Source organism: Artemia sp. Qi Xiang Cuo, chromosome 6 (genome assembly GCF_049724085.1).
Source record: "Artemia sp. Qi Xiang Cuo chromosome 6, ASM4972408v1, whole genome shotgun sequence".
NCBI classification, from domain to species: domain Eukaryota; kingdom Metazoa; phylum Arthropoda; class Branchiopoda; order Anostraca; family Artemiidae; genus Artemia; species Artemia sp. Qi Xiang Cuo.
Window position 1 is genome coordinate 60001057 of NC_142799.1, and position 18304 is coordinate 60019360.

Consider the following 18304-nt stretch of genomic DNA (forward strand, 5'->3'; position numbering starts at 1 on the left):
TGGACGAATTACAGACCTTAACAAGATACTTAAACTTCTGCAATGGAGTTTTCTGATTGTTTTGTAGCCAGGGAGAGAGGGAGATACCTCAAAGGGTTCATTTTAATGCCAAAACATCTCAACTCTCATTGAGCCTTCGCATAAATACAAAATTAGCATGTTTGATCCAATAAATGAAAAAAAAAGCACGGAGCATTAAGGTCAAACATTAGGGAAACGTCAAGAAGAATGCCAAACACAATCAAAAGACATTTTTTTTCTTTATTGGTTGTGAAAAGGAAATTCTAGCAATATCTACAATAGATGTTGGTATCAGCCACCACATCGTTCCGAAAATGTTCAGGAGCATCTTCAAATAAATCAAGAGGTACTTTGTGCATCCAGTTTTACAAGACATTAAAGTATTCTTTGCATAACTATATGATAAATTATGCACCATTCTATTGCACCATGCACCATGTCATTGCACCATGTTCATTTTTACAGTTTTTATTCATCATAGCGAAAGGAGGGAATGTTTAATTTTGGGTGTGTTCGAAAAGGCTACGAGTATTGAGTGTATTTGCTTTAAACAGTAAAAGATATCAGTCCAAAAGTTTTAAAAGGCAATCGGTAAATAGAACATTTGCAATTGACAAGTGGCTCGGGGCTGCATAATTTCTATCGAAAAATTATAAAAAGTGGGATTGAATTTGTAAACAGCTGACCTGCAATACCGAATTAATATAACAAGTATTTCCAAAGTTAAGAAATCCTGATACTGATCTGTCACAGTTCATTGTATACGATAATTTCAACAAGGAACTCTGGGATATACTATCCTGAGAAAGGATAAATCTTCAGAGAGAAAAGGAGGTGGTGTAGCTTTATTAGTTAATAATAATATAAAATTTTGTGGCATCAATTTTCCAGATTTTGAAAATGATGTTGATGTAATTGGTATAAGTGTTTGGCCATTATTACCTAACATTTTTTTCATTTATGGAAAGTGGATGAGAGAATTGACCTGCAGATGGGATACTAAAAACTCCAGTTTAGCTTTAGATGACTTTACAGAGCTTATAATTTCAGTCATGTTTTTGCTTTCCCCCTAAACTCCAAATTTAAAGAATTCCTTTTCTCCATGGTATCTGTGAGTTTATGTTCCTTTTAAGCTTTACCGTATATGACTTAGTTTTTCTTTGTTTTAAGTTCTAATAATGGTTTTTAATGTGCGTTGAAAAGCTTTTTTTATTATTTAGAAAAGTGAAGAAAGAATGGCCAGGAAAAAATCTTCTATTGAAATTATGCCGGCATGTGTCGTGAACAGCTGAGGATATGAAGTCTAAACTTCCTGGGCATGTTGAAGGAATTTTGAAAAAATAGGTTGGAGGGCAAACAGTCCCCTTCCATATCCTTTTTAGCTGCAATCTCCTCAAAGACATCTGATCAAAATTCTTTATCTAGATTGACAAAGGTCAAGTAGTATAAACACGTGTTTATTAATTAACGTCCAGTAAGGTCTGATTCTTCTGAAAAAAGAGAAATACAAATCAGCTAATTTTTAGGTTTGTCACATCGGATCTTATTCTTTTTTTTAGAAATAAAAAAAAAACTTTTTTGAATGATCTTGAAAGGCGTTAATATCATGACTTTTAGGAACAAACAATTCCAACAAGGTTGAACATGTAAAAATTCGAACTTGTGTTCTACCCAATTATATTGCCTCATGTTTTTAGAATACTAAAAACTGAGTTCAGTGGTTCAGTTGCATGATGGTTCAGTTAAATGGGGTTCAGTTACACGCACACCCTTACAGCTAAATATGAATAGCATAAAAAATTGTTATTGTAACAAACGAGCAAAGAGAGATTGTATAATGATATGATAATAGATAAAAAGAACCACTTTTTATAAAAGAAAAAATCCTGCATTGGAATACTCGCTTTACAAAACTGTCATGCAGGTATACCTGAGTTAGATCGTTGTGGTCTAAATAAAATTTGAAAAGGATTGCTGGACCAAGTATTTAATCAGGGGATGACAGCACCCATTTTTAATGCAGTCAATATTTGTCTGTGTAGTCTATGTTTTGTAGTAGTCTTTGTATCTCTAATTCACACAGGACGAAGAATAACGGTCCTGTGTCAATTCGAAATTCTTGGTCAACCTTACCAAGGCCATAGGCGGACGTACCTTGTTTGCCTCTCATTACAGGCAATGTAAAGGTCCTATGTCAATTTAAAATTTTTGGTCAGCCTACCTGAGACTAGGCAGGCGTGCCTTTCCAAAAGGCTTGAATGCTAAGCGATGGACATGGGCTAGATTGGGACACTGTGTGAAAATGAAAAAAATATTGTTGGTATGTATTGGTACGGTCTAAATCATTCACGGCTTTAGGCATCCGTCAATAAGTTTTAAGGCGAGAGAGGAATTTGCCCATAGTCTCAGGCAAGTGACCCAAAAATTTGAAAAAATTGTGAAAAGTTGAAATTTGCTCAGAATGCTGGACTAAGCTGAGGCATTGAATAGATACTATTTGGAATGTGATTGGTGACTTTGGGCATCCGTGAACAAGTGCTAAATTGAGAGAGGAATTTGGAACAATATTTGGGGGCGCTCACCTGCCCAGAGTCCCGGGCAAGTGACCCAAAAATTTGTGAAAAATTAAAATTGGTTCAGAATGCGGGGCTGAGCTTAGGCAATGAATAGGTACTATTTGTTAGATGAACATGGCTTTAAACGTTAGTTTGCCTGTTATTCCGGGCAAATTAATGATCCTGTGTCAATTCTAAATTCTTGGCCAACTTTCTTAAGACCATAGGCGGGCGTGCCTTGTTTGCCTCTCATTCCAGGCAATCTAATGGTCCTGTCAGTTTTCAATTCTTGGTCAATCTGCCTGAGACTCCAAAAACTAACAGACAAGTATTTGTCCAACAAGAGAGTCATACTTACTCCCGCTATTTATCCGTGTCATTTAAACAGTTTGGCCTCTCAATTACTCGGACTATCTGTCTTGGTTTTTTTCTACAATTAGCCTTGTCTTGATGCCTACTGCAAAATACTTGATTTTCCATTCAATGCTCGGATAGTAAAGAACAAACCACAGGGAATTTGGCTGCGAAGTCAGTCAAATATGACACCATACCCCAGAGAAGCAACTTTCCTAAGGATATTTGTGATATATTATCTTGCCTAAAGACAACTGTGTTGTATCTTCATGCATATTATGATTCACTGTTTGTCGAAAATTGTATTTTGTTTTAATATTTTGATTACTATAGGCTAGAGTTCGTTCTTTACTATAATACTATATGCCGCGGGTCGTCCTTTACTAGGGTGCAGGTACTACTGCAACCACTAAGTACATTTGAGATTTGATAAGTATGTGTCTTAAGTTCTAAGAGCTACTAACTGTTGCCTCTTAACTCTAAAAAGAAGTTTTAAAATGTTATTTCTTTAAGGTATAGAAAAGTTTTGTTCGTCTTCTTTTGGAATAATGTAACTCATTATGGGTCCCCGTTAATTTCACTGGTGGAATCAAAGTAGAAATAGTCGGGAGAAGGACTACGAGATGGCATAATACCTTAAAGGTTTTCGGCACTGCCAAAAACTTACCAGGTTTCGAGTTTTTTTTTTTTTTTTTTTTTTTTTTTTTTTTTTTTCATTATAGACCATATGCTGATCTAATTTATGTGTTCGGGATCCTTAGGAATTTTGATGAGGTTGAGTCAAGGTTTTTACTTAGTCTTAGCTATTTCCATTTCACTCGCCAGCGCCATGTTAAACCCACTGCCGAAAACTCAAAGAAAAAAACAAACATGGAAATATTAATTTATTTACAGGATGACTGAACCTTGGAGTAACATGCCCTCTTTGGTGATGGAAACAATTAGTGTTGCGTCGTTAAAGCACCATCTAGTGCATAGGGACTTTCATTAAGATCACTTTTGTGCAGTCAGTTATTATAACTCTTCTCTTTCATTTCTTTCTTTTTGTTCTTTTTCCCTTTACGTATTGTAGAATATGTACAAATATTGGAGTACTTACTTTGTTTTCTGTCAACAGATGTTGTCTGCTAGATTTGCTGGTAACTTTCTTGTAAACCTACTTGGTGTATGGTCTGATGTTGCAGGTGGAGGAACTGCTCATGCTCATCCAATCGGAGGTTTGTGTTACTACTTGTCACCCCCTGATAGCTTGGGTAGCATAGCGGATGATCCAATTCATGCCTTAATGTATATTATTTTAATGCTTGGATCCTATGCTTTTTTCTCCAAATCTTGGATCGACATTTCTGGATCATCTGCTAAAGATGTAAGTATTCTAAATCTAGGCTTCTGACTCCCTTTTGTTAAACGTTTTGTAAATTGAGCAGTTCGAGGCATGTTTCATTAAGACGCCATTCCGTGTAGTCCGGTTTTATTCTGGGTTTGTATGTATGCTATCAGAAATTCCGGAATTGATCCAATGATGGTTGCGAAGTTTTGAGTTAGACTTGAAATGTGTGGTACCATCATTATTCCTTAAGATGTTTTGTAAATGAAATATATTTGAGGCCTTTTTTTTAAGGGATCATTCCGATGTAGTATGATTTTGCTCTAGGCTTATATCCTACCAAAAATTCTTGAATCAAAAAGTCTGGCAAAGTCAAAAATTGACTATAGTCTAGGACTATATCAAGGCACTAGGCGATGGTCCCGTTTAATTAAATGCGATGAATTTTCCGAATGTAAGGAAGTAGGAATCTCTTTATGAAAGTGTCTAGTTGAGGATGAAAAGTTATGTTACTCGAATAACTTTAATTCAAAATTTGGAACATTTATGTAAAGAGTTAATCTTACTGAATATAATATAGAGAGACAAAAAGACATTGGCTTTAGACTGCAGACGTAGTGGTTATTTATACCGTCTATTGAATTAAATCATTCATTCTTGAATGAAACAAGCTTAAACTCGACTCTATGAAAAATTGAACCCAAATAGTTCAGAACTAAGAAGTTAATTTAAACTTTTGTGACCATGTAATCATGCACATCTCACTAATGCATATCCAAGAAAGTTTTTCAGTTTATCTTCTTTCTTTGGTCATCTTTACTTCATAAAAATGCGACTTTTGAATACGACATGGAAAACATAGTTTCGTTTGTTAGTTTTTTATATCTTCGAAATATACACTTCTACTGTCGTCTGAAGCCTTAATATTATATATCAGTCTAATTTGCGTTGTTAAAAATTGGCTATAAATCATAATGTATACTAGCGGACAAATCTTTTAATTGAGACAATGAAACAATATATATTCTAATAAAAGCCCGAATATACAGCTATAGTTCATCAGACATAAAGTGGTTTTGTTTTTTGTTTGTTTGTTTTTTTTTTTGTTTTTTTTTTTGTTAATTTACGCTAACAAAGGCTTTAGGATGTGAAAATAAGCTGATATTTGCATTTATATTTTTCAATATATTTTCACTGTCTTAATTAAAAGTTTTACCCATTTCATATTTCCACTTCATTTTTCTTGTAAATGGCAATGCAGTGGAATCTAATAAACTGTTTAAAAACTGGCTGTATTTTCAGGTTGCCAAGCAACTTAGAGAGCAGCAAATGGTAATGAGAGGTCATAGGGAGAAGTCGATGATCCATGAATTGAACAGGTATATCCCAACGGCTGCTGCATTCGGGGGCCTTTGCATTGGTGCTTTATCAGTTTTAGCTGATATGCTTGGTGCCATTGGCTCAGGCACTGGTATTCTGTTGGCTGTCACAATTATATATCAATATTTTGAGATATTTGTAAAGGAACAGTCTGAGGTTGGAGGAATGAGTTCAATGTTCTTTTAAAAAGTGACCTTGTAAGACAAATGTTTTCCAGTGGGAGTGATTTCTGGATTATATTTGAGACTACTGTGTCTTTTCTATCTCCCCGTGGAGAAAGTATGTGAGAGTGAACGTGTTGTTATTTATTTCTAATTGAAGGACTTGGACAACGTATTCTATTTTGTTTTTTGTGTTTTTTTTTTTTTTTTTTTTTTTTTTTTTTTTTTTATATTCTTAAAACGATTTCCTTCTTAGGAGTCAATTGCATTCCAGCGATTTCTGGTGCTGGGCTATAACAGTATGAAAAACTGTTTTTAGAGCAAATTTTTGACAATTATTATTTTTATTTTCCTTTTTCTATAGTATTAACTATATTGGTTTCTTTTTTTCGTTATAAATTTGCTCAGAGGATCGATCCTTATTTATTTATTTATGGTTAATATAGTCAAGATTGAAAATATGGAAGGGTAGAACAAATTAGAGTGTACTTGATTAAAAATATTCAGTATTCAGGTCTGTGTGATAAGCAGTAATGTCAAGATTTATTTTTCAAGGTCTTGGAGAAAGGGGGGGGGCAAAGTTTTCGTTTTCTTCAATGTCAAAAAGGGCCTTTTCAGTGAAATTATTCCAGATAAGATATTTTTCTAAAACTACATTGCATAGCCTCCCCCCTCCTTCTCCATCGATTGACGCCACTTTTTATACGAATATTTATGTGCTTAAGCTAATGGTTACTGTAAGATGAAAAGCATTTTCTTTTTGTGCTGATTCCAAATATCAAAATTTCATACAATCTTGTTAGTAAAAGAAAATTTGGTCAGTGTTAAAGAAGGGGGAAAAGCCATTAAAATGGGTTTGGTTTTGATGCAAATTACACCTTCAGAAATTCGACAATCCTACGACCGTGTTTCCGGCCCTTTGTCTACTAAAATGCAGAACTTTGCATTTCTTTCTGAAAGTTGTGGGTGAGTTCTATTTTTTGATGGTGGAGAGAAATGGATTATGACCTTAGAATATTAGGAGAAGGCTCATTCCAAGGGAAATTTAGTTATAGGGCCTTTTTAATTGATGAGAGAGATTGCACCACAACAAAATCATATTTTTGGCCTTTTTGTGCTACAAAACAACATTTCCATCTTGAATCAAGCTAATGTTTTAAGACTATAGTTTTTTTTTTTTTCAAAATAAAAGTTTTTAACGTCACACCTTTTAGAGCCTATGGCTGAGTGGTGACGTATTTGTTCCTGGAGTAAGCGTAGTTCATATAAAACTAATGGTTATCTTAAACAATTATACTGAACCCATTACAAGCAAGTTTTTTTCACGATATTTCATTCATCTAAGACTTCAGTCCTGTGCATACAATATTGGTTGTGGCAAACTATGCTTCTGTGGGGGAGGGAGGATTGGATCTCTTTTTATAGGAAGGGGGTATCAGAACACCCTTATAAAGACATTTTAGACCCAATCACAGCTTTAGAAGACTGCCAAGAAAAAAAGTATTGAAGGTAATAACTGTGACTAGTAAGATGTAGTAAGACTGTGACTAGTGTGACTAGAATTGTGACTAGTGAGACCGTGATATTGATTCTAAATAAACTTAGTTTGACTTGCAGTCTACTTAAAACAGTAAATATAATATATACCATTACAAAGCATAAGTGCGGGAGATTTTCGAAAATTTACGACTTCCATATCCGCAATTTTGCCATCAAATTCTTAATTGCCCCGAATTAAATATTATCAGTGAGGCATCAACCAGCACTCCTTAAAAAAAAACAAGGTCTTAAGTTTGTCCAAGAAACATTAAAAGGATGCTTTGTTCTAATGATGAGTAGTACATCAATAAATGTGCTGGTGGAAAGGTAGCATGTTGGTAAAAGGTACTTATCAAAATTAAATTAAAAAGAGGTTTAATTTGTTAAAAGTGTTAGGGATAAAAATTGTGCAAGTCAAACCATTTTTAACAACCTATATTAACGACGAGCATGTAAATCTTTTTCGTGGTCCTATTCTTTGGGCCCTGTGTGAGATTGGTTAGTAAAATTCAGGATGGTGGGCTTTTCGATTTGTTGTAAATGAGGTGACTGAGATATATAAAACTCAGGAATGGTCTAGATAGATTGTGTCCTAACAAAATTTTCTGAAAAGAAGAATATCAAATAAAAATATTTTTGCTATGTACGTCTTGGGTACATTCATACCTGAAAGCCACGATTTTCTATGATTTTTCTTTTTATTTGTTTCAAAATTATGAACTTTTGAGGGTAGTATCACTGTTTCGTCAGTGTTAACACGTTGAACCAGGAAATATAATAACTAAAGCCAATATGCTAAATATGACAACGCTTTTTTTCTTAAGATCTTTGATCGTTAACCATCTGTTCATTTTGGGAGAAAGCTACACCTTCTTAATCTGTTTGGTGGTCTATATTTTTAGCTTATTTTCTTGATTTTTCACCAAAGTTTCTTTTTTAAACCTGGCTCCGGCTACTGCCGAAAACTGTATAATCGTCAATGGAGGTCTTTCTGGAAAAAAAAAATGCTGATTCTTCCTGATTGCTTCAAATACATATGGAACAATTCAAACGGTCAGATTTCACTTTCCCTCTCCTTGGTACTCCACTCCAGAAATATGTGTAATATACCAATAAGGCATAAGAAAAATGATTTGAGCGTTCTTCCTTTCCTAAGTCCTTGTTATTAAGGTGTCTAAGAATTAGTACAAATTTATCTTTTTTTTTTTTCTTTTTTTTTTTAGACTTAATATAGATTAGAAGCATGCTCAAGTCATTGGAGTCATTTAAAACCTAGAGTCAGAGGAAAGTAGACTCAAACTAAAATCACATAGAAAAATACTAAGCGTTAGAAATAGGAGGTAGCAGAGATAGAAGGTTGAAAATACCACCCTGGGCAAAATTTCCGCTCTAGTCCGCTTCTGAGAATTGTATTGGCGCGGAAATGGTGCGGCACCAGTTATTTGGAGGGGAGAGCTTGGCTAGGGCCAAATATTGTAACGGAATATCTCGTGGTCTACCGTAAATATAGAGTATTTTAATACACTATTACTATATACCCTGTTCCAGGATATGGTAACGTGATCGAACGGTGAAACGGCCAACCCTAGGCCAAGGGTACCCCCACTAACATCTCTTTCTATCTCTTTGGAGGGTAAACGGTCCCCCTGTCGACATACTAGTGCCGGTATTTCTCGCAAACTCTTTTTCCTACCCTAACTAGGTTCCTGAAAAAAATAATCTCACACAGCTTTAGAAAATAGCTTACTTGTATTCTTCCAAAAAGTCACAAAACACGCATATGCATCTCTCAAGACAGCCTCTCTAAACGGAGTTTCAAAGTAGACTAAAGAATAATACTTGAACACATAAAAGAATCTGGGAACTTGGGGTGTGACGGGGGTCAATCTAATGTATCAAGTCCCTCAATTGAGTTGGTCCTACTCATATATTAAGAATCAATGGCCTGAGATCTAGTAAGCCCGTGTGATGACTCGTGCAGACTTGTAGTCCTGTCAACTTATTTTCTCTTGCAAAATGGTTGCCTTGACGACGAAAGTTTAACTTACCATTGAAAATTATATTATCGACAAATCGGTTTTTATTATTTGCCCTGGTGCCAATTATCATACAAATAATTCCGACTGCGCTTATGGAATTGCTCCCTCCCTTTCTTACTCTCTCTCCACGACACAGTTGTCATCGCATCAATAAAAAGCATTCTTTTTACAATATAACGCCAGCCAGAAAATAAAAAAGTCACATGGCTTTCTTTACACTTACTATAGTTTATTAAAATGTTTACTATTTTTAAACATATGAATTAGTTTTAGAGATAACTGAGCAATTTTTTTCAATCTTTTATTATATATAAGGCTTATTAGCTAGTAAGTGAAAAAAGGTCATGCTTAATTATTTAGAATATTGATCTAAAGAAATATGCTGGACAGAAAACAAGTTGTGCCCGTTTAATGAAAATGGCTCAGTTTGGAGCACGTTTTTACAATTCAGGTTTTTGGTTTTCGGCTTCAAATTTAACAATACAGATTTCGGGTTTTAAAACGCATAAAAAAAATCTTCTTTACTTGTGAGATTTTTTTTAATCGTATTAATCAACCAATACATTGGTAGAACTCGGATTTTTGGGTCAAATGTCAGATTCAGGACTCCCATGTTACCATGATAACATGTTACCAATTCAACTCCCATGTTACCATGTCCCATGTTACCAATTCAACTCCCATGTTATGCCTTACATGCTAAAAAAAGATATAAAAAATTAATTTGTAAATTTATACTAAAATTTATAATGTAATACATCAAACAATTCAGAATTTATAAGCAATTTATAAAATAAATAACATATCAAGTACAAATGTAGAGTTCAGCTTTCTGAGATTAAGCATTAGAATCCAGCAATTCAATTTTTTTGTCTTTTAAAATACACAGAAGCAGTAGACTGCTTCGCTTATCAAATATTTACAATAATCCCCATTATCTTAGCAAGCATTGACCAATCTCTTCATTTTATTGTCTTTTAACAGGAAAAAAATTCGCAGGAAAAAAAACGTACAGGAAAAAAAAATTAGCAGGAAAAAATGTAAGGTCTTACTAATATGGGTAGACCTATAAATAGATGAACAGACAGATATTTATTGATTTACAGTCAGCAATAATAGCATATAAAAAATCATATGCAAGGATCTAAGGACGCGAATACAGGGCAACTACTTTATCCATCTTTTGTTTTGTAGTAAATATTATTAGTTACTTGTAGCACTATTATTTTATAGTAAATAGCATCGTATATCCCCCGCAAGACCCTATAGCCGGGAATGCTTGAGACTAATTCAGCTATCTTTTTTTTTCTTTTTTTGTAGTATCATTTAATTTGTTCAATAGTAGAATTCAGTTTTGCGGTTTTACAGCACATGAAAGAGAAAACTACTTCGCCTATTAAACCACACAATTGATGAAACAGGAGAGGTAAAAAAGAGAACAGAGAAAATTAGCATTAACTAAAAACTAAAAATTATAAAAGGATAAAAAGGAAAAGTAAAATAAATTACAAAATCAGGAAATGAAAAAAAGAAAATTAGACACAAAACAACAATTAAATAAAATGACAAGCCAACGGCAGACATTTCGAAGAGTATCGAACTTTTTCTTTTAAAACCCAATTAAACGTTTTGTAATAAGTCCCATTGTTTCACCAAGCTCTTTGACTTATCTGATTATTTCATTTTCTGAGAGCAGCAGAAAAAAAGATTGTAAGGTCTCATTATCATAGATAGACTTATAGACTACTTTTTAGCCAGCTAACAACAATGCGGAGTTCATTTATTCACAAGCTCAAAAATAAATTGAATATGTTCGAATGATTGATTAGGCTTCCAAATTATTGGTTCAAAAAGAACACTTGATTCTTCTCTAGTCTCCTGCCATTGTCTTCTGTATGCGGCAATCAAGCATCTATCCAGGATTTTTGTTCAGGGGAAATTTTTGTCTTGTATATATATAAAAAAAAAAAAAAAGTTGTTCTTGGCACAAAAGATGGTGGATGGTGGGATAGAAGCTGAAAGACATTTGAGTACCAAAGGAGTCAAATTTAAAATCCAGGTGAAGACGAAAAATAACAAAGAGCAAAAAAAATTGTAGAAGGTGCATCATACTCCTTTGGCCCAGATGTTAAGTTTTCCAGGTACATAATGCATAGAAATTGTGTAAAATCTAAGTCATTCCCTAATGCGCCCCTAATGCGGTTATAGCAAAAGTCCGCAAATTGAACTGTACTCGAACAATATTCCTCCTTATCCAAAACGACATCACGTATTTTATAATTGATACAAAAAAAAACCAATGGCCCATGGCTACAAAAAAAAAAAAAGGAAAAAAAGTAAACAATATAAAAAATAACTAAAAAACAATTAAAAGAATCAATTAAACAAGTCAATAAAAAGACACACGCAAACACAATCAAGAACCCCTAAGAAAATATGTACTTTCAAATCAGCAGCACATATGCTTTTTCTATGCAGTCAACGCATGCTCCTGCACTAATGGTTCAGCATCCTCAGATCTGTCGGTTATATAATTAAAGAAGTAAAGAGAACTAAAACGAATAAATGACAAAGACAGAAAATCTTACTCTTCGATGCTCAGTTGCTCTGGGATTTCCGACCATAGTCTGGCATTTCTAACTTGGGTTACTGGCTCTTAAGGATCTCTATCGACATGCATGTGCAACATTAATCGACAGAATGATGCGCGTAGCCCACAAGGAAGTTTCTTGTCAGACATACATATACAAAATGAATATTTGTTTAGTAGCAGTAAAATAGGTTCTAAAAAGAAATAAATATACAGGCGTCATCTTTTCATGAACAATGCTCTGAGCCCACTTAGATGGTGGCCAAAGCAGAAGCATCAGACTTCTGCTTGGATGGGGTGAGGGAGGAGCGTTCCCCAGTGTGTCAGTCATAGATAGGCCCGCCACAATTCAAAGGGCAGAAAATAGAGACTTAGGGACCTTTCATTCAGAGACTTAAGGATTTTCATTCGAAAAAGAGACGACCTCGGAGCCATAACTCGCTTTCAGAAAGTCTTAGGAAAGAAAAAAGTAGCGCAATTAGATACTCAGATTTCCTGGAAAAGCCTTTCCAAACATGATCATACACTACATAGATTTTGCAGATACAAATACCGTGGAGACGTTTGTATTTTAAATTTACGTTGTTCACTCTCAATCAGCCGAGAACCAGAAGTCATTATTTTCGTTGTAGCTTAGAGTACATTTTTTGCCCCTATATTCATACATATAAAGTCGAATATATGTCTGTCTGTGTGTCCTGTATACATTACTATACTCTTTACATGATCGCCAAGAAACTTTAGGAAATTATTGAGTACACTCTTGTGAAGGTTTTAGGCATAAATTCCTCCCTCCAAGGCCCTCTTAATCTTTCGATTTCTTTTCGCATAGACTGAAATTAGAGATGCCTGAACGCAAATGCTTGTGTTTAATGTACTTGATTGAGTTATTTCTGCTCTAACGAGAGCTTTAACGTAAACAGTCTTTAAAAATGCAAAGATTTATTAACAATAAACACATTTACAAGTGAGGAAGTTCTCTCGGAGGGAATATATTGTCCAAAGAAAATGGTAAACTTATAAGAGTAGGATCCTCGACGATTAAACATGGAAATATAGGAGTTATAATTTACTAGCACCTGTAACAGTTTTGCGTCTGGGGACTACATTAAAAAGTAGGAAATTTCAAAGAAACTTGAATAATTTACATAATTATCTTTTTATTTTTTATGATCAGATGATTTTTTTTAAAGAAACCTTTCAAGTCCAAATCCAGTCTACACGAAGTACGCTTATGTTAGCCTGAGGAAATCTTGACAGGTTAAATAGGCTAGCTGACTTAAAAGCAGTTAGGTCTAGCAATGACGAAATTCCACTTTTATTTACCGCCCCCTAAATTTCTAAAGTACCTAAAAAGAAAATCATGCAATACATTAGTGTAGGTGAAAAAAGTAGCAAAACTTCAGAAGCGAGATGGCGCTGGTGATTTCCCTTATTGACATAAGGGGCACTTTTCAATCTAGGTTTTCAACATTCTTTGATTTTATTACAATTGTTGATAGCATATATTCAGCTCTTCTAGCACTTTCTAGGTCATCCACTATAATTTTGGCATGACATTCTAGATTTATTAATAAGCATTCCCTTTAATATGTGCTACAGTGACTTCATAGCATTTTTTTCCATTTCTATGCTGAGATAAATCAAAAATATTTTTTTAGGAGGGGGGATACCGGAGCCAAGGATCAATCTTTTCTTTGAAGTATCAAAGACATCAAAATAAAATATACTGTAACCCTAGGTCCGTCTTATGTCTATTTATCCCTGAGAACTGCGATTCTAACATTTTCTTTAGGCCGTTTCAAAATTATGAAGTTTTTAAGACAGTATCACGTTTTCGTCAGTGTTTCCACATTGAACCGTGAAAATAAGCATTAAAAATCAGTAGATTTCAAAATTCAAGGGAACGCCACACTGCTGTTGAGCTGCTTCACTTCACATTTTCTAGTTATTAATTATCCAACAATGCTCAACAGTTAAGTTAATAATCCTAAACTTTTTTTTTTCAAATCAAATCTTTAATTTGAAAAATACGATTGTTATTTTACATGCGAGGGAAATTTTCCACATGGGAGGGGGATTTCCCAGAAATAATTTTCCCCAGCGGGAATTTTCCATTGAGGGGTAGTTTTTCCAGCAGGGCGGGGTGGATTTCCAGGAGCAAGAAATTTTTCATGAGTTTTTTTTCTTTTGAGATCACAACAAGGCACAATGGGTGAGATGGTATACAATAAAAGAACACCCAAGAGTTCTCCGAGTGGCAAACTGACAGAACCCTACCATGTGCTCGCCAAATGGATGCAGGGGAAAAATGTATTATGAGGATAATAGATTAGTCTATTTACCAATTTTGTTATATGATCAAGTGAGATGAAACCGCGTAGACAGAAAATGGACAATAGCCGAGAATTAAAATTTGATTTTGGTGTGATAATAGAAAACGGGTTTTCGGAATGTATCTAAAGATGTTTTTACTGGTCACACCACAGAAAAACACTTAAAATCAGATATTACCACAGAACAGTCGATGAAAGAAAGTTGTCTGTCTCTGAACTACGTATCAGGGGCCAGAAAGACCCTAATTCCCAATGCAGTATAAGATACGTGGTTTTTACAAGTAAGAAATGCCAAATTCATATCTTTTGCGTTTCAGAGCTAAAAGCTCCCTCAGCTTCCTGTCGGAAAACCAAAATGGCGATATATTTTCCTGGTTGTGAATTTATATTTTATTCAGTTATCCCTTTTGATTTGTTTTAGTTATAATATATGTATAACTGATTTCCAAAACATGACAATATATCCGACTATTTCCAAAGTAAGTCAGTAACTTTAAGCTGCGATTTCTCAAAGTTAATTTTTAAGAGATTTTACAAAGATTTCTGGCAGCCACTGCCAATCACAATGGAGAAAACTTGTGTCTTCTAAAACTGGATGAATTCTTTAAGACAATCACTCCAGAATTTAAGTAGCTTAGATTCCTCTTCCTTACTGAGATTTCTTGATTTAGAAAGTGATCTCAGAATAGAAGACAAGTTACAAAGGACGTTCTGTTTAACTTTTTCTGTTTGTTGTTTATGAGTTAATCAATTTGACAAGTGAAAAACTCCTCAAGTGAAACTCCATACTTAGTGAGCCCTTAATTTGACAAACAAAAAGTCAAATAAAGCTATAAGGCCTAACTGAAAAAATATATTTTGTGAAATGACTGAAGATTAGGAAAAAACTTTCTTTTCTTACAATCTTGATACTGAAAAACAACGAGGATATCCATCTACCGTAGAATCGCATCTATTATATAGTAGCATATTTGCAGAGTCAGTCCTAAAGTAAAAATTTGACAGCTATGCACAATAAAGGGCTGCTTTGTGCTGCAAATAGAAGGTCACTGCATAGAGGGACTTGGCATACTCTATGAAACCACACTTTAATTCACAGATTGCACGCTATGGTTCAAGGCCAAACAAAAAACATTTCTTTTGATTTCAGATGGGAGTTATATGCTGCTTTCAAAATTCTCTTTTTAATTTTTTTTTCCATGACAGAAATTTTTCAAAGAAAAGTAAATAGCTGCATTAAAGCAAAGACGAGCAGAAACAAAGTCAAATAACAATGCAAGCTTGAAATGGGCAGAAATCACCATCAATAAACAAACAAGGTGCAATGCAAACAGATATTAAAATCAATAGCCTAACTCAACCTTAGAACAAACAGAAATTACCACAAACAGAAGAAGGGAAAACATCCGCTAATACTTTTTGACAAAATGCAAATTTTAGGATATCCATTTTGTTCAACGTAGTTAAAAGTTCCGGAAATTAGGTCTTTTAGGATGATAACCCCCTCAGAGCCCTTAGTGCAAGGGTTGTAAGTTATGCCCTGGAGGCACATAAAGTTTTTCTTGAAAGCATTGTCATAGAAACTACAAAAGGGCTCATTCAATTGGAAATTGAAAGGGCTAGTGCCTTTTTTAATAGTTGAAAGTGATTGAATAGTGACTCTCATACCCACCTTTTCCCAAACACATCCAATCAAAATTTTGAAATATCTTTTTTGTTCAATGTAGTTGAAAGTTCTGGAAATTAGGTCTTTTAGGATGATAATCCCCTCAGAGCCCTCAGTGCAAGGGTTGTAAGTTATACCCCTGGGGGAATATAAGGTTTCTATAGAAAGCTGTTGTATATAATTTATAGAATAGATTTTAGTCTTCCTCAAATCAAATTTTTGTTTACAAGATATTCTACCTATTCATGAGGTAGAAACTTTGTAAGTTGCTGGCTGGATGCTGGTCTTCTTCATTATTCATCAAGAGAAGTAGAAACCTGGTAAAAACAAAATGGCTGTGGTATTTCAGAATCCTTGCCAAATAGTTGAAATATCTAAGAGATATGTTTCTCTAACAGAATTAATAATCGAAATTAGTATTATTTTTATTCTTAAAAAATTACTGCATACAAAACTTCAAATACTGCATCACAAAGTTCATCATTTATCTTTGAATATTTGTGCATCAAAAAAGAACTCCTTCAGGCAAACACCAGAAGTATATTAGAACTGTGGGATGTGGCTATAGTTATTGTGAATGAAAATCAACTTGTCCACTCTGTGTGGACTGAGGCCGTTTCTTTTCTAAGTCAGTATCAGGCCTACCACCAAAAATAGTCTTTCTGCGGTCACACTAGTCACAGGAATAGACAATAGCTTGCTGGAAAATGCGGCAACATAGGATATTTCATTGCAATTGTGTCTTTGGAACAGCCGTCACCGTCGTCTTCAGTTTCTTCCTATCATAGACAGTGCAATAGGACTGCCTAAGTAAAGAATGATGTGGGCACAATGTTTTTTTTTCTCCATACCCAGGCACTTTGTATTAAAGGAGTTGTCGTAGAAACTTCGAAAAGGCCTTATTTGATTGGAATTTGGAGTGGCTTGTGCCCTTTTTAATAGTCGAAAGTGATTGGAGGGTAACTAGCCCCCCCCCCCCACGCCCATTATTCCCCCCAACACATCCAATCAAAGTTTTGAGATAGCCATTTTGTTCAGCGTAGTTGATTTCCAAATATAAAATATGTTTTTGAGGAGGACACTCCCCCACAACCCTTGGGGCAAGGGTTTTAAGTTATGCCAAGGGCATACAAGAATGTTGGCACAATGTATCATTTATTATTTTTTTTCCTTTAGAGAAGGGTACTTCATATGGAAGGGGTCGTTGTAGAAACTTCAAAAGGGGCTCATTCAATTGGAAATCAAGAGTTCTAGTGCCCTTTTTGATAGTCAAAAGTAATTGGAGGGCAAATAGCATCCCCTCCTACACCCATCATTCTCCCAAACACATCCAATCAAAATTTTGAGATGGCCATTTTGTTCAGCATAGTTGATTTCCAGATAGAAAATATATTTTTGAGGAGGAAACTCCCCCACAACTTAATACAGTTATATAAATGTGTTAATACATAACACAACTTATTACAGAATAATACAGTTCATTTAAGCCTTTCCTTACATCAACAATCAAGGCAAAGGATGACCATCAAAGAAACATTGTGTTTAAGTATCTGACTAATTATACATTTTAGTCATATACTTCAAAATGTATGCACAAAGATGAAAAGGATCGATTTGAGGTGAGTATATTTGATATTACAGTTCATTTGAACCTATATTTTCAAGAATTTGTTTTTATTTTTTTCAACATTTGCCATATATACCAACAATCAAGACAAAGGATGAACATCAAAGAAACTTTGTGTTGAAGTATCTGACTAATAGCACATATAAGCCATATACTTCAAAATTTATCCACAAAGATGAATAAGGATCAATGTCAGGTAAGTATATTTGATAATACAGTTCATTTGAGTCCTTATTTACATGAAAAATGCTTTATTTTTTCTATGTTTTTCATATACAATAACAATGAAGACCAAGGAAGAGCATAAGAGGAACTTCTTGACAAGGAGTGGGAGAAGAAGCAGTGGAGGTTCAATTGGGAGTTGTTGACTCAAGAGCACTAAAGGTCCAGAGGACCTTAAAGCTCTCAAATGGATTAAGGTGAAACATAGAGCATCAAAGGAACTTTGTGTTACAATATCTGACTAATAATAGATATTAGTCATATACTTCAAAATTATACCACAAAGATGCAAAAGAAAACTTGAAAATATAGTTCATTTGAGCCTTTATTTGCAAGAAAAATATTTTTTAGATTCAAGATATATGCCAACAAAGAAGACAAAAGATGATCATCAAAGGAACATTATGTTAAAGCATCAGACCAATAATATGGATTAGTCATATATGTCAAATTTATCCATAAGGGTCTGTGTTCTTTGTACCAGCAT

General features: G+C 34.4%; 1 protein-coding gene across 8 annotated transcripts in view; it reads left to right on the top strand.

The window, feature by feature from the left end:
* LOC148951469 (protein transport protein Sec61 subunit alpha-like) overlaps positions 1-6210 on the top strand; it is a 100317-nt gene extending 94107 nt beyond the window's left edge. For all 8 annotated transcript variants that reach the window (XM_089090901.1, XM_089090895.1, XM_089090899.1 and 5 more), the window contains exons 7-8: positions 4048-4296; positions 5560-6210. In XM_089090901.1, the coding sequence (XP_088947027.1) occupies positions 4048-4296; positions 5560-5823 (513 nt within the window). In that variant the 3' untranslated portion in view covers positions 5824-6210. The remainder of the gene's footprint in view (positions 1-4047; positions 4297-5559) is intronic.
* The last annotated feature ends 12094 nt before the right edge of the window (positions 6211-18304 follow it).